This window comes from Stylophora pistillata, chromosome 11, assembly GCF_964205215.1.
Source record: "Stylophora pistillata chromosome 11, jaStyPist1.2, whole genome shotgun sequence".
In the NCBI taxonomy this organism is placed as follows: Eukaryota; Metazoa; Cnidaria; class Anthozoa; order Scleractinia; family Pocilloporidae; genus Stylophora; species Stylophora pistillata.
In genome coordinates, this window is record NC_142529.1 from 3132714 (window position 1) to 3147500 (window position 14787).

General features: G+C 36.5%; 1 protein-coding gene across 2 annotated transcripts in view; it reads left to right on the plus strand.

Moving 5' to 3' along the window:
• The first annotated feature begins 12 nt into the window (after positions 1 to 12).
• LOC111323049 (nucleoporin NDC1) overlaps positions 13 to 14787 on the plus strand; it is a 24957-nt gene continuing 10182 nt past the window's right edge. The window contains exons 1-16 of one of the 2 annotated variants that reach the window (XM_022926326.2): positions 13 to 198; positions 709 to 829; positions 1722 to 1823; positions 2945 to 3110; positions 3370 to 3430; positions 3625 to 3690; positions 4196 to 4267; positions 4458 to 4494; positions 7296 to 7347; positions 7461 to 7593; positions 7697 to 7789; positions 8354 to 8435; positions 9510 to 9683; positions 12549 to 12659; positions 13415 to 13497; positions 14642 to 14683. In XM_022926326.2, the coding sequence (XP_022782061.2) occupies positions 130 to 198; positions 709 to 829; positions 1722 to 1823; positions 2945 to 3110; positions 3370 to 3430; positions 3625 to 3690; positions 4196 to 4267; positions 4458 to 4494; positions 7296 to 7347; positions 7461 to 7593; positions 7697 to 7789; positions 8354 to 8435; positions 9510 to 9683; positions 12549 to 12659; positions 13415 to 13497; positions 14642 to 14683 (1464 nt within the window). In that variant the 5' untranslated portion in view covers positions 13 to 129. Of the gene's footprint in view, positions 199 to 708; positions 830 to 1721; positions 1824 to 2944; positions 3111 to 3369; positions 3431 to 3624; positions 3691 to 4192; positions 4268 to 4457; positions 4495 to 7295; positions 7348 to 7460; positions 7594 to 7696; positions 7790 to 8353; positions 8436 to 9509; positions 9684 to 12548; positions 12660 to 13414; positions 13498 to 14641; positions 14684 to 14787 lie in introns of both variants that reach the window. The other variant, XM_022926325.2, reaches the window with a different exon arrangement.

Below are 14787 nucleotides of genomic sequence, written 5' to 3' on the forward strand. Positions count from 1 at the left end.
CTTTAAGGCTAGGCTACTCAGGACGAAGGTAAAATGGCGCGTGGTTTGAAGTTTACAGAGAATTAATTCTGCAAACGTTTCCTGCCAACTAAGGTCACTTGGTAGATTGTAATTTAGTTTGAACAAGGGATGGTTCCATCAGATTTCTCCGAACCTCCTCGTTCGGAAATTTCTAAAGTAAAATGGTTTACAGAAGGGGTAAGTTTCACTTTAACTCGTGAAGACTAATTCGTGTACATTTGTACCAAGCGGTATATAATTCATACAGGAACGACTTATAGTCATTTTTTCGAATATTTCATTTACAATACACTCATGAATATGACCACATTCAGTTACTTTATGTATAACACACTCAGACTGTCTACAGTGGGTAAGACATTCTGCTTTAGATAAAACTGTCGAACTGTCAACTACCATGCTATACTATGTCTACCACAGATGCAGCAATCTGCATTGTCTGTAGTAGAAGCAGTTATCCACACTTTCTGAAGTAGATACAGCTATCTATACAAGCAAAAGTTATTACAACCATCTACGCTGTCCACAGTAGATGAAGCTACAATGTATCAACTGTAGATAGAAAAGAAAGCTGTACGTATTTACTGTAGAAACAGTAACTAAGTATTTCTACTGTAGAGTGAAAAGATGGCTGTCAGGCAAAGAATTGATTATGGAATATGTTGTTTATCCATGCATCTTACACAGGAGTTTTGGTGGAGGACGTTTGCTGCAGTCACATGGTTGATGATTTTCCTTCCACATGCACTGTTATTCTCCTCATCAGTAGCATCTGTAGATTTTTTTCATCCATTTAACTGGATTTCAGGTGTGGACGTACTACCATACTAGGGGTGATAATGCTTTAGTTAATGTATATTGGACTCCTGATAGATATGACCTCTTTACTGACTCTGTTGGGTTAATTTATTCTGTTTTGTTATCAGTAAGAGTAACTTATCCTTACAAATTCAATTAATTTAAGATGAAACATACTTTGTTATTATGAAAATGATGATGAACTAGAAGATATTAAATTGATTAAATTTAAGATTCCCTGCATAATGAATACATGGAAGTCATTTACACTTAATAGAGAGAGTGTCTGCTCAGATTTTAGGAGAGAGGTTCATTACCCTGTTATGGCTTTCTCAGACTAGGAGGATAAATTGAGAAAAAGAAATTAAAAAAACCTGATTAAACACTGTATATGGGGATGGGATAACTTATATTATTAAAATCTAGATCATTGGATAATACAATTAAAGACTTTTTATTGGCTTAGCCATTATGGTATATCAGCCAATATACCATAATCTACAAATATGGTGAGCGTACATGTCAGCTTAAAATTAAAAGGGAGCTAAGAATTTAATAAAATTTAATAATTTAATTTAAAGTTTTTAATAAAACAATTATTCCACTCGCACTTGTTGGATATGAGATGATTATAGCCAACGAGGTGCGTAGCACCGAGTTGGCTATCTATCATCTCCTATCCAATGCGCGCTCGTGGAATAATTGTTAATTATATGATGGAGTTACAATTTACGGGAGTGGTAGAACTTCTTCTGATTACATGCTTAGAAAACAAGTATAGCATATGGAGGTGTAGCTAATTTGTTGTTGTATATACCACCAATGCTGCCTGATCCAGGTATACCTAGCTAATAAATAATGTTATCATTAATTTTATGCTCCCTTTGAATCATTGTTTACAGGTTGCTTATCACTGGTTTTAAGCTTTCCATTTTGGATATTTACTTGTTTTTATGGAGCCATCAGTATTGTAGTGATGCTGTCAAATTCCAAGTTCAACACCGGTTAGTATATTGAGTATTTATGCTAAAACCATGTTGGCTCCTTTTAGTAAGGCTGAGCTCTTACTTGCATTACATTTAAAAAATGACTCATATCAGATCTTGGCTCTCTTGAGCCTTTCACTCCCAGGATTGACAAAGAATTAATTTCTCCTTACATCATAAAGGTATTATTCATCAGACAAGTGATAAGAATAAAGAAAATATTGACTAGGGTATATTTAACAAACCAACAATGGCTTAGCATGGTCTGTACTCTTATTGACAAGGATATTCATCATCAGAGGAGTTTAAATGTCGTAGACTCCCAAGGTGCAGCAGAGTGAGTCTGCAATAAATTTTGACAATTCTTTCAGTGTGTGACACATTGCATGACATGTTGACATAAGCGCCGTTGTCTATACTCTCATCGACAATGGCCGATTAGCCAATCAGATTGCAACATTATTGCCAATTGTGGTAAAACATTTTATCTAACACCAAATTCTGGAGGAGGGGGGGGGGTTAGGGAAGATGATGAAGAGAATTAGCACTGAAACCTTTAGAGTAAAAGGGGTAAACCCTTAACACTGTTAACATCAGCATTTATATTACACGAATCGGGCTGTCAGAGGGCCAATAACTAAAATCAACCAATCAAAATGCTCTATTGCCGGTCAATATTCTCTCAGTATTGGACCAGGCACTGTCCCGAATGGTCCCGAATGATACCGCAATTGTGTCCCTTTGAACTTCAGTCGTATGATAAATCTCTTATTAACCAAGCTTGCTCGGGACCATACTGGAAGTATATTGGCCCTCAGTCTTTTTTGTATGGACCTCACTGCGCTCGGTCCGTACTGTCAAGACCTCGGGCCGATATTTTCCCAGTATGGCCCTCACGCTTGGTTAATAAGATATATATTCCCCATACCGTTCTCTCTACATTTCCTGAGGCGCTCGCATTTAAGAGAATCTGTTTAGCAATATAAGAACTTCTTCAGTTTGTGATCCTTTCCTCTATTCTCATGACCTTAATTTTTTTTTTAGGGGTGATGTTGTAAGGAGAAATTAGATGTTAGTCACTCTTAAGGACAAAGGGTTAAATTGTCACTGATCGCTTTCCTTTAATTTTTTTCTTTTAGTTAAAGATGTTACACATCAGACTCAAATGTCAGCCTTGTTATTTCCCCTTCACCCAGCAAGAATGTTTCACATTTTTTTGTTCACATTGTGTGGGAGCCTTTCTGCCTGGTCTTTCCAAGGAATTATTGGTGACAGTGAGGATACTTTAACCAGATTATGCGAAATGTAAGAAAGACATGTTGATTTCTTGCAAATGAAAGTTAAGTTTTGAAATTAATCAGGAAAAACTTAAGTCATTTAATACTTAAATATACATGTGCTGTGCCTTTGGCAGTATTAGTGATTGGACTCTATAACTTCTGTTCAAAAGAGGAATTATTTTTCCTAATATAACAACATGTGCATTTATTGTTTTAACGGTGCTGTCTATTTATTGCCAACTGTAATTTGTGACACTGACGTTTTTGGTCCTATACACCTATAGATCAGAAGAATATTGTTTAAATGAGCATCTTGTGTTTGGCATTCTTTTTGGAGCCTGGTTGGTGAGCATAGTATTAATTTTTTGTATGTAAATAGATGAATGAATGAATAAAATAACAAATTCAAGGTGACAAATTCTGTTACAGAAAGAGACAATGATAAACTTCTTACAGAATATGTGTGCACTCCACTTTTTGAGGGATAAATTCAAGTATGGTATTGTTTCCTCTTAAATTACTGGCTGTTTATATTTTAGGGTTTTTATACAAGTCTGAACTACTTCTTGAGAAAGGAATTCCATTTTGTATTTCCTCAAGTTCAGGTGAGTTTTCTTGGTGTTAATATTTGATTAAGGAACCGCCTCCCAATTAGCTCACTGGATAGAGCGCTGGACTGTTGTGCGGGAGGTCGAGGGTTCGAGCCCCAGCCAGACCAACACTCAAGGTCTTAAAATAATTGAGAAGAATATGCTACCTTTCTATAACATCAAGTAATGGTTAGATATTCTAGTCTTCTCGGATAGGGATGAATAAATGGAGGTCCCGTCTCCTGCAGGGTTAGGGGTAGGAGACGTTGATTTCCCATGCACGAGATTACTGTGTGATAGATGTCCTCCCCTGGGGTGGGATGGGTGGGTTTCCGAGGGCCACAGGTTTCTCAGTCTAACGACTGTAAAGTGCTTCCCTCATTAAATAAGGTTATTATTATACCGGTACTTAAAGTTTGTGTTGTGGTATGGCTCATTGATTAGTGATATTTCTCTGACTGCCTTTTATTTGTCAAAGAGACAGTCACTAATAAAATTCTATTTGTTTTATTACAAGCAGCAAAAGGTCTTTTTCCGGATAAAGATGTCAGTAGGACCATGTGTAAAACAGAGTATCATTGTCTGCTTAAAGGTAAGAAAGAGAATTCTTTCCTTTCCCCCCCTTCCCCTTCATCCACATCCTTTCTTGTGTTTAGATGACACCATAAAGTAATTGAATGTAGAAAAAGTCCTCTTTTGTGTTAACAGTAATTCTTCTTCTCTAAGGTCTGTTAATGTTGTTCATTGTTGATGATATTTTTATCAAATTTTGTCTTTTACAGGCATGTGGATGGTACTATCTTTTGTATTACTTTTTAGGTAGGAGTTTGTTTTCTCCAACTTAAAAGCTTAGAATGTCAACTTTTCTCTTTACCTAAATGATCATTCAAAAAAAAGAGGAAAATTGATTCCCAACATGAGTCATATTACATAAATTTTAGTAATGATTGGATTTAATTTGATTCCTAAACAATGACTAAAATTGCCACAAGAATCTCTCTTTTCGCATACTCATTGATTTGTCAATTAAGGTGCAAAAGCTGGAATTAATTTTCCTTCAGCACAGTTGCTTTCCCCTCTTTCAGTTATGTCTGAAAACCAAGAAAAATCTTCCTTATTTGTTTAAAGGCTGATAGTTTCTAAAGAAACTGTTTGGGGCTGCGTCGATGGGGGTAACGAAATAATTTGAATATATCAACAAAGTTGAAATGGTAAATTGGCCACCATTACGATTATAAAAGCTGACGTTTCGAGCGTTATACCTTCGTCGGAGCGAATAGGGGAATTGTGGGTTGTGTGTGCTTTTAAAGGCAGAAAATGGAGCTACGTTATTGGTGGGAACATGGCAATGTAAAAAACATGAATAAATTAGTGGAATGAAAAGTGTTGGTTGATACCAGATTTAGAGTGCCGGTTTGAAAGATGAGCTTTTGTTCAAGAGTTCTACGGCTTTCCATGCTACCTAAGTGTAAGGAAAGACCTCAGATTGCCATATGTTGCTTAGAATGATTAGGTAAATTGAAATGTCTAGCGACTGGTTTCGATGTGTCCTTGTCATTCCTCTCCACGTCGCGAAGGTGTTCTCGGAATTGGTCACCTAGTCTTCTGCCTGTTTCGCCGATGTAGATCTTTTTGCAACAAGTGCAAGTTATGCAATAGATTACATTGGCGGAGGTGCACGTGAAGTGATCGGTGATCTTAATGGATCATTTGAGTCCCGATATTTTCTCAGTGTTGTGAATGAAAGGACACATTTTGCATCATGCACGAGTGCATTTAAAAGTGCCTGGTTAGTCATTAGTCTTTAATATAATTATGATGGTAAAGACAGCCAACACGCTCTTCAAATTTTTCACGACTTTAATTTCCTTGGCCAAAACAAACTTCTTTTCACCATGGATATTACGTCTCTTTACACTGTCATTCCTAATGGCGAAGGTCTTTTGGCCCTTAAACATTTTTTTGATCAACATACTGTTAAGGAACCTAAATCTGAAACATCACTACGCTTAGCCGAACTAGTGCTCACACTCAATTGCTTTTCATTCAGGGACAACTTTTTCAAACAAACCAATGGTGTAGCCATCGGTACCAAAATGGGACCTAGCTATGCCAATCTTTTTGTAGGTTTGTCAAACATCAATTTTTCAGCCAATACAATGGCTACAAACCTGAACTCTCCGGTCGCTACATCGACGACTGTATCGGTGCCACCTCCTCTACCAGAGAGGAGCTGACTCAATTCATAACCGCAGTCAATTCCTTTCACCCGGCTCTGAAATATACCTGGGAAATTTCTTACAATTCTTTATCCTTTTTAGACATCAAAGTTTCAACTGAAGGCAACGGTTTATGCACTAGTGTGTATTACAAACCTACAGATTCGCATAATTACTTGTATTCATCTTCGCATCCATCTCACGTTAAGAGTTCCATTCCTTTTTCTCAGTTTCTAAGACTTTGTCATTTATGTAGTGATGACTCTGATTTCCACCACAAATCAGAGTCAATGTACCAGTTTTTTGATAAATGTGGTAACCCTGATTCTGTCGTTCAAGCGGGTTACCACCGCACCCAACTTATTGATCGACATTCAGCACTACGAATGTCACAAAAGGAAGATTCTGACCGCATTCCATTCACTTTCATGTTTCACCCTCACAACCACTCAGTTAAATCCATCATTCTTAAAAACTTTAAATTACTTCAAAACGATCCAGAGACAAGCACTATCTTTTCGCAGCCTCCGCTCATTTCATTCAAACATAACAAAAACAAAGGCAATTTTTTGGTCAGAAGTTCTTTTCAGACTAATGACCAACCAGGCACTTTTAAATGCACTTGTGCACGATGCGAAACATGTCCTTTCGTTCACAACACTGAGAAAATACCAGGACCCAAACGATCCATTAAGATCATCATTCACTTCATGTGCACCTCCGCCAATGCAATATATTGCATAACTTGCACTTATTGCGAAAAGATCTACATCGGCGAAACAGGCAGAAGACTAGGTGACCGATTCCGAGAACATCTTCACGACTTGGAGAGGAATGGCAAGGACACATCGAAACCAGTCGCGAGACATTTTAATTTACCTAATCATTCTAAGCAACATATGGCAATCTGCGGTCTTTCCTTACACTTAGGTAGCACGGAAAGCCATAGAACTCTTGAACAAAAGCTCATCTTACAAACCGGCAGTCTAAATCCCACAGGTATCAACCAATGCTTTTCATTCCACTAATTTATTCATGTTTTTCTCGTTGCCATGTTCCCACCAATAACGTAGCTCCATTTTCTCCACAATTCCTCTATTCGCGCCGACGAAGGGCTGACGCTCTAAATGTCAGCTTTTATAATCGTAACGGTGGCCAATTTACCATTTCAACTTTGTTGATATATTCAAATTAATTCCCTATTTGTTGTTTGTCATAGTCCATAGTAAGCTTTCTTCTGTTACAACTGTATCTTGAAATCACTCGGTGAGAAAGATATTTACCCAAAGCTTTCAAAGCAATCGCATTTGGAAAGGAATTGAACTAACTTATTAGTGCTTGCATTTCTCTCTTTATGTTGTTATTGATCTCACTGGTATCCTTCTATTTACTGAATCACAGGTAATATTCCAAGAGATGCTATAGCCAATGTCCTGGATATCTCTTTGGACAGGTACATTTGAATGTTTGTTTTATATAAACAGCATTCTAGAAAAATGCTCAAGGTTCTATTTACCAGAGTTTCTATTTTCCATGATCATATCATCTATTAAACCTACTTTGCAGAAATGTGACACCTCTCAACTCCATATCAGGCCTTCTGGACTTTTTCCAGTTTTGGCGCCTTGTGACAACTGGGTCATTAATTTTGTTTGTTTGGACCTTTGGTAACAAACTTCTTGTCCTTTTCCAAACACAGGTAAATATGTAAATTATAATGTAGGTAACGAGGCATGATAACAATGCATAACATACGCATACCGATAAATTTGTGTGATCTCATTGAATAAAATTAATTTCAGATATACAGATTCCCAGTGGAGTATTCACTTAGTTATCAACAGGACCAAAGTCTTTGTGTTGTGATCAAGAATAAAACAATCCCGTTATTAAAGGTAAATTTAACTGTTTACACTCTTACATCAGTATGCATATTCTCCCTACTGTTCACTATGCATTTCCTAAGATGCTTACAACAAGAATTTGTTTAGCAATTGAGTACTTGATTCAGGAGTGGTATCATAATAGGCCATTTTACAGTTGTGTACTTAGTTGCCAAGCTTTTGATTCAGAGTGAGGCTAAAGGTGACCTTGTTATGATAGAGACCAGTATCTAGTTAGCATGATAACAAACTGATTTACATTTGAAAAGCAGCAAGGTTTGTATCATAACAAGGTCACCTTTAGCCTCACTCCTGTTCAAAGGCTTGGCAACCAAGCACACAACTGTAAAATGGACTATTATGGAGAAATAAGATGCTTGTCACTTACAGGGGTCAAATGGTTAAACACTGAACATGCAACTGAGTGGATACAATTTTCCTGCTTCTAAGAGTTCTAGAATACACATCTAGCATTTATAACTTTCCCAATGACTCCTGATCAAATTCATGACACATATTAAATATTTTTCTCCAAATTTTTTAGATTAATTTTTTTTTATTCTCTTTCTTCCACAGTATCTTGCTTTTTTTGACCTGGTACATTTGTCTCAGTTCAGCTTGACAAGAAGAAAGCAGATTTTCTCTCTTAGCCAACCAAGTGAGATTTATTTCAACATCTGCCCTTCTAGTGCAAGATGGGAATTTTATATTCCACTGCATGTTCATAATTCAGTTTGGTTCCATACTCCACATTTCTGTCAAACTAAAAAATAAATCACAACCACCTTAAAACTTTAACCCCCATGAGTGACCAAGACATAATTTCTCCTAATCAATAATGATAAAATAATAAATAATAGTCTTTATTTAATGTGGGTAGAAACACTTAGCTGAAAAGCTAGTTTACAGGTTTTCCACCAAACAACTGAAGCAAATAATTCAAATTGAAAATAACATTATTAAGAATCCCAACTGGCCGAAGGCAAACCAGTTGGGATTCTCAACCAAGCATGGCAGAGGATTTGAACTTGGAGCTACCATGAAACAAATCCAGGTAGTGGTCAGGGTGGGACTCAAACCCGGGAGTGGCGGATTGTGAGCCCGACACGCTGACCACTTGGCCACACTGCCTGTCTGATGAGAATAGTGAAAAATGTTAACTAGGGGATCATTTGATCCATCACCAAATTTCCCAAACAAATGTTGTAAGAAATATATGGCAGATAACAAGGAGAAATTTCATCAAGACATTGGGAGTGAAAGGGTGTGTCATGATGAACCATTTCTAGCATATCATCATATATAAGAAAACCAGAAAAGCACAAACTTATCACTGTTACTACTTCAAGTTAAGTTTTCTCATGTATGGTTAGCTTGTTCTTTGCAATGCAATCACATTCTTAAATTATTTTCTTTGTTCAGAGTTTTCAGAATTTCCAGTAAGTTATCACTGATCAATAGGCACATTATCAGGGTTGTTGCTAACGTGGCCACCAGTGAAATTTGCCAGAATGAAAAAGCAGCATTCATCAGCTGTGCACTTTTGAGGTTATGCACTTGCAAGCATTTAATATGGAATGATATCTTTGAGCCACCTCACTTGAAATTTCAGCAGGCGGCCAAATTTCTTAGCTACAAGCCCTTACTAAACAAAGGTTGTAGAGGGTAAGTATCTCTTGATATTGGAGCCTTTAAGATGGTCATGGTAGTAATAATAAATGTTTTCTCTCAGGTGGTCGGCCAGACAATTGGACAAATATATTCACAGAATGTCTGTCTTTGATTGAATCTCTCACTCACAAACTGTCAGGGGAGGTTTCTTTACAAACTCATCTTCAACAACCTGTGTTGGACCCTAAAGTGCTTGGCCCAGCTCTTATCAATGGACACACTAATGGACACACAGGTGGGTAGTAGTTTGAGGCATGACTGGGAAACAGTACCCAGCAAATTAAAGGTGTGCAGATGCTGTAACGAGCCACAAGATTACAAACAACAAGACACAAGAGGCTTACCTCAGAACTCAATGCATATATAATCAGAGCTCGTGTTGTTATGACATTGCTTGGTTGTTGCACACACTTGACCTTTTTGCAGTAAGATCACCTGACATAAAACAATCCCTACATTAATCCTATTGCTACAGATGCAATTCCATGCAACAAGACCAAAAATTTCAACTGGACCAATTGAAGTATCTGAATGGTGGCATAGCTTCACCTTAACCCTTTAACTCAATGATTAACATGTAACTTCTCCCAAGAATATCATTACATTATCCAGCAAACAGGTAATGAGAATACTCAAACTTATTTGGTAGAGGTTGTTATCTTGATCTAACACCAAATTCTTGTTACTAACTTACAAAGAAATATGTAGCAGCCAGAGGGGAGAGTTAGCAATCAGATCTTGGGAGATAAAAGGTTAACTCCCATAAGTGACCAACTGAATTCAGAATTTTTCCTTACAATATTGTGTAAGCAATAGAACACATTTTTCCAGGCTCTATAACCTGATAAAGCCACGCAGGAAATTGGGAGAAAACAAGGAAAGCCTATGAGTCACGGGCATTAAGGTGATTGATTTAAAAGCTTTTTGAGTGTTCTCCCAACATCCCAAATGGCTTTATCACATTTTAGTATAATTTCAGAGCTGAGAAAAGAGTTTCCAGCAATCTGATTGGTCAAGCGGTTCATTATATGACGCTATATAAACTGCTCCACGCAGTTTATATAAAAATGTTAAAATGAAATGTTAATAAATGTTACTAAAATGTTATGATTTTAGAAATTTCTCTGTTGCTCAGCTCTGAAATTATACTAAAACAATAATTCACCTCAGGTTCGGTGAAAATTGTGGAATAATCCCCTCGACCTCATCTCGGGGATCATTCAACAATATTCACCTCGCCTGCAGCAAATAATTGTTAAATAGAACCTGGAAAAGTTGTGTCCTATTGCTTTTATAACATGACTAGTTACATGTGGCCACTATAATTGGGGGAGGCAGTGTGGCCGAGTGGTTAGAGTGTCAGACTCATAATCTGCCGCTCCCGGGTTCGAGTCCCACCCTGACCACTAGATTTGTTTCACGGTAGCCCCGTGTTCAGATCCTTGGCCACGCTTGTAAATAGCCAACTAGTTTGCCTCCGGCCGGTTGGGGTTCTCTTAATGATGTTATGTTCAATTTAGATCATTTGTTTCATTTGTTTGCAAGGACCACAATGGAAACTACTGGTTCACTAGTAATTGTGTAATCCTATAAAAATAATTTTTTTTTTTTTTTAATCTGATAAAGCATCTGCTTTATGATGATACATACTATGATTATATCAAACAGACAAGTGATGAGAATGAAGAAAAATATCAATAAGGGGATTATTAGTTGATTATTAGTTGATTATTAGTACCAAAATCTTCAAACAGAAATCATAAGAATTATATGGCAGATAGTTAAGAGGATTTCTAATCAGATTTAAGTAGTGAAAGGATTAAACCTTTTTCACAGAATCAATGAAGTAAATTGTAAGTACAGTTACACCCCCTAATCCATGTTAATTTGCAGGATTGAGTTGTTTGAAGTAAAATACGACCAAATGACAATAACTTAGCATTTGTGCCAACTTTGATTTGAACATCTTTGTAAAGACTTTTCTGACTTATTTAATATAAAGAACACCCAGTATAATTAACGGAACAGTGACTTCGAACTCCCAAGATTCAGAACTGTAAGATTCGGTAGGAATTCTATTAAATATATGGGACCTCTCATCTGGTTGAAGTTACCAAGACACCTAAGAACGTATGATGCACTATCCTCGCAGTAGATAGTGCTATTTATGCAATAGCGAAAATCAGACCTGAAAAAAATCAGGCCTGTACGGGAATCGAACCACTGACCTCTGTGATACTAGTGCAGCGCTCTACCAATTGAGCTAACAAGCCAACTGGGAGCAGGCCGTTAAGTTGATTCGTAATAAACCCGTGAAAGTAATGAATGAGATAGAATGAATATATGAAGTTCATATATTTTGAACTGTGGTATTAGATACGTATGATGCACGATCCTTGCAGTAGATAGCGCTATTTATGCAATAGCGAAAATCAGACCTGAAAAAAATCAGGCCTGTACGGGACTCGAACCACTGACCTCTGCGATACTAGTGCAACGCTCTACCAATTGAGCTAACAAGCCAAATGGGAGCAGGCCGTTAAGTTGATTCGTAATAAACCCGTGAAAGTGATAAATGAGATAGAATGAATATATGAAGTTCATATATTTTGAACTGCTCAATTGGTAGAGCGCTGCACTAGTATCGCAGAGGTCAGTGGTTCGAGTCCCGTACAGGCCTGATTTTTTTCAGGTCTGATTTTCGCTATTGCATAAATAGCGCTATCTACTGCAAGGATCATGCATCATACGTATCTAATACCGCAGTTCAAAATATATGAACTTCATATATTCATTCTATCACACCTAAGAACAATAGAAACTCTAAATTCGTTCACGAAGAACATAAGAAAAGTCGACCTTTCAACTCTCGTTGAAATTTAAAACTTAACTAAATAACTATATGATCTTTTTAATTATCTACTGTAAATAACTATTATCTACATAATTATGTAAATGTATTTGACTTTTAAATTTTTTAGTGTCCCCCATTAGCTTATAGCTAAAAACATAGACACTTAAATAAAGTTTTTCATTCATTCATTCATTCATTCATTCAGGTTATCAAATGAATTAAGTGTTTTTTTCTTTTTTTTTTTAGGGCAAAGCTCTCCTTTGTTATCCAGTCCATACCAATCACCGTTAAGTGTGACAAGGAGACAGCAGTCTCTGTCATCACCAGGAACAATTCACCTTTGGTCTGACAAAACTGGTGAGGTTTATTTAAAGAATACAGTTCGTTGAACCTCTATTTTCATTCATTCCAGACAATATGATTATAATTGTATGCAAAAAATAAAACTGAATAACTTTAAAGAGTATACATATCTATTCCCTTAATCAATATGCATGCCTTGAATTAAAACGCATTCCCAAATCGTTGTTTAAAAACTGTTAAATTTGCCTGAAGGAGTTACACATAAGTTATCAGGGAGCTTGAGGTCAAGCAGAAATGCTTTTGAGAGGCAGACAGTAACTGTAAGTTAAAGGGTTTTCATTCTTGCTGTTCACTTCACCATTTTAGTCAACACAATTTGGTTTAAAATGCTAAACTGACGACCTTTGGTCAATACTTTGACATCAAAGTGCACCAGAATTAGTTTAATTTATTCTTTTTCCAGTTGCAATCTGCATCTCAAAAACATTTTCTACTTATTAAGTTCTCTATTCACTTTAGAGCTTTCTCACTAAAGCTAACTAAAAACATAGACGAATGGGACCAGAGAAGCAACTCTGGGTAATAAAAAAATCTGGATAACCAAGGTCCAGATCAGAGAAGTTTAACTGTAACATTCACACTTTTTGTAACCAATGTACACACTTGTTTTGAAGATTTGCAAAACTACCCTGAGCTTGATAAGAAGATAAACACCATTGAAAGAGTCAAAAATAAACCATGGGGTAATAGTGTTGGGAAAAATTGAAATGGATGGCATACAATGAACCAATAATTTGTTATTCTCCAAGGAAACACACGAAAGATACCTCCTCCCAGTACTGAGAATGGTGTTGGTGTCATCAATGGTTTTAGAGGCAGAATGACTGAAAAGGTAAACTGAAGTCAGAAAATCAAAATGTTCCAGTTTCTCATGGATATTTATCAACATTGAAGTGTTTAGAAGGGGTCTTGTCAACAAGAAGTAACTGTAAGGTGTTTTGATCATTAAACAATGGATAATTTTTATTGCACCCTCTGGCACAAAAGAAATTTGTTTGTTGATCAAGCGATAACTATGTTATCATTGCCAATCTCTACACTGCTCAGAAGGGCACAGCTTAAGAGGGATCAGGTCTTGTGGTGTATAGCAGACACCTGTTTGTTAAGAAAAGTTTAAAACATTGTTAAAACAATCCTGTCTGATGTGAACATTCTCTAACTTTTACTTGGTATAAATTTCCTTTGTTGTGGTTGGTTAGATGCGTTGAATGGTTATTGAAGGTCAAACTCACAACACATCCGTAATCAAATTACATGCTCTGAATTTTGAACTTTATTAGCCATTAATTACCTACTGTTCCTTCTTAAGGTGTCACAATTGTTTCTGGAATGTGCATCATTAAATAAATTCTCTTTTGCCCCATGATTAATAATGGTAATTGAACTGAGTGGAGTGCAGTTTGGGCTGAAATCATATGCGTGATTTCAAAATTGAACAAGCACGCAGCTCAAGTTCGATTTGAAATCACAAGTATTATTTCAGACCAAAATTGCATGACATGAGGTTCAATTACCACTTTATTACAACCATTTTGAAATTGCCCAAACACAGGACTTGGTCAATTCAAATATTTTATCAATGCAGTACTGAGCTGATTTGTTAAAAAGTGCAACCAGAAATGCTTTTACATCTTATTTTGTATGCAAAACAGAAAGACTGACATCATGAGTCAAAGACTCAGTCAAGCGTAAAATGATGCGATTTCGGGCAAAAAAATGGTACAATTCGTGATTAAATCGCACCAATTACAGCCAATCAGATTACAGGGATGACCAGTGATTTCAAAATGGATGTATTAAATACTTATATTCTCCACACTCTTCTCTGTACGTTTTCATATGGTACCAACAGGGAGAATTTGTCTACAACCAGGCGCTCCTTAGATTGGGAATGATTTACTTTATTCTCATGTTGTTTAGATTTGATTCAAGGGTGATTTTGATTTCATTTGGTTCTCTTCTCTCCTTTCTTTCAGGTGGACAGTTCTGTCTCAAAGATTAACCAGATTCCCCATAAAGTGAGTTTTTTGAAACAATAAATTCTGCCTTAAAATTCAAAGAATTTTCATAATTTTCAACATTCAAGGTGCAAGATTCTGATTTTCATTTCAATAATTCACAT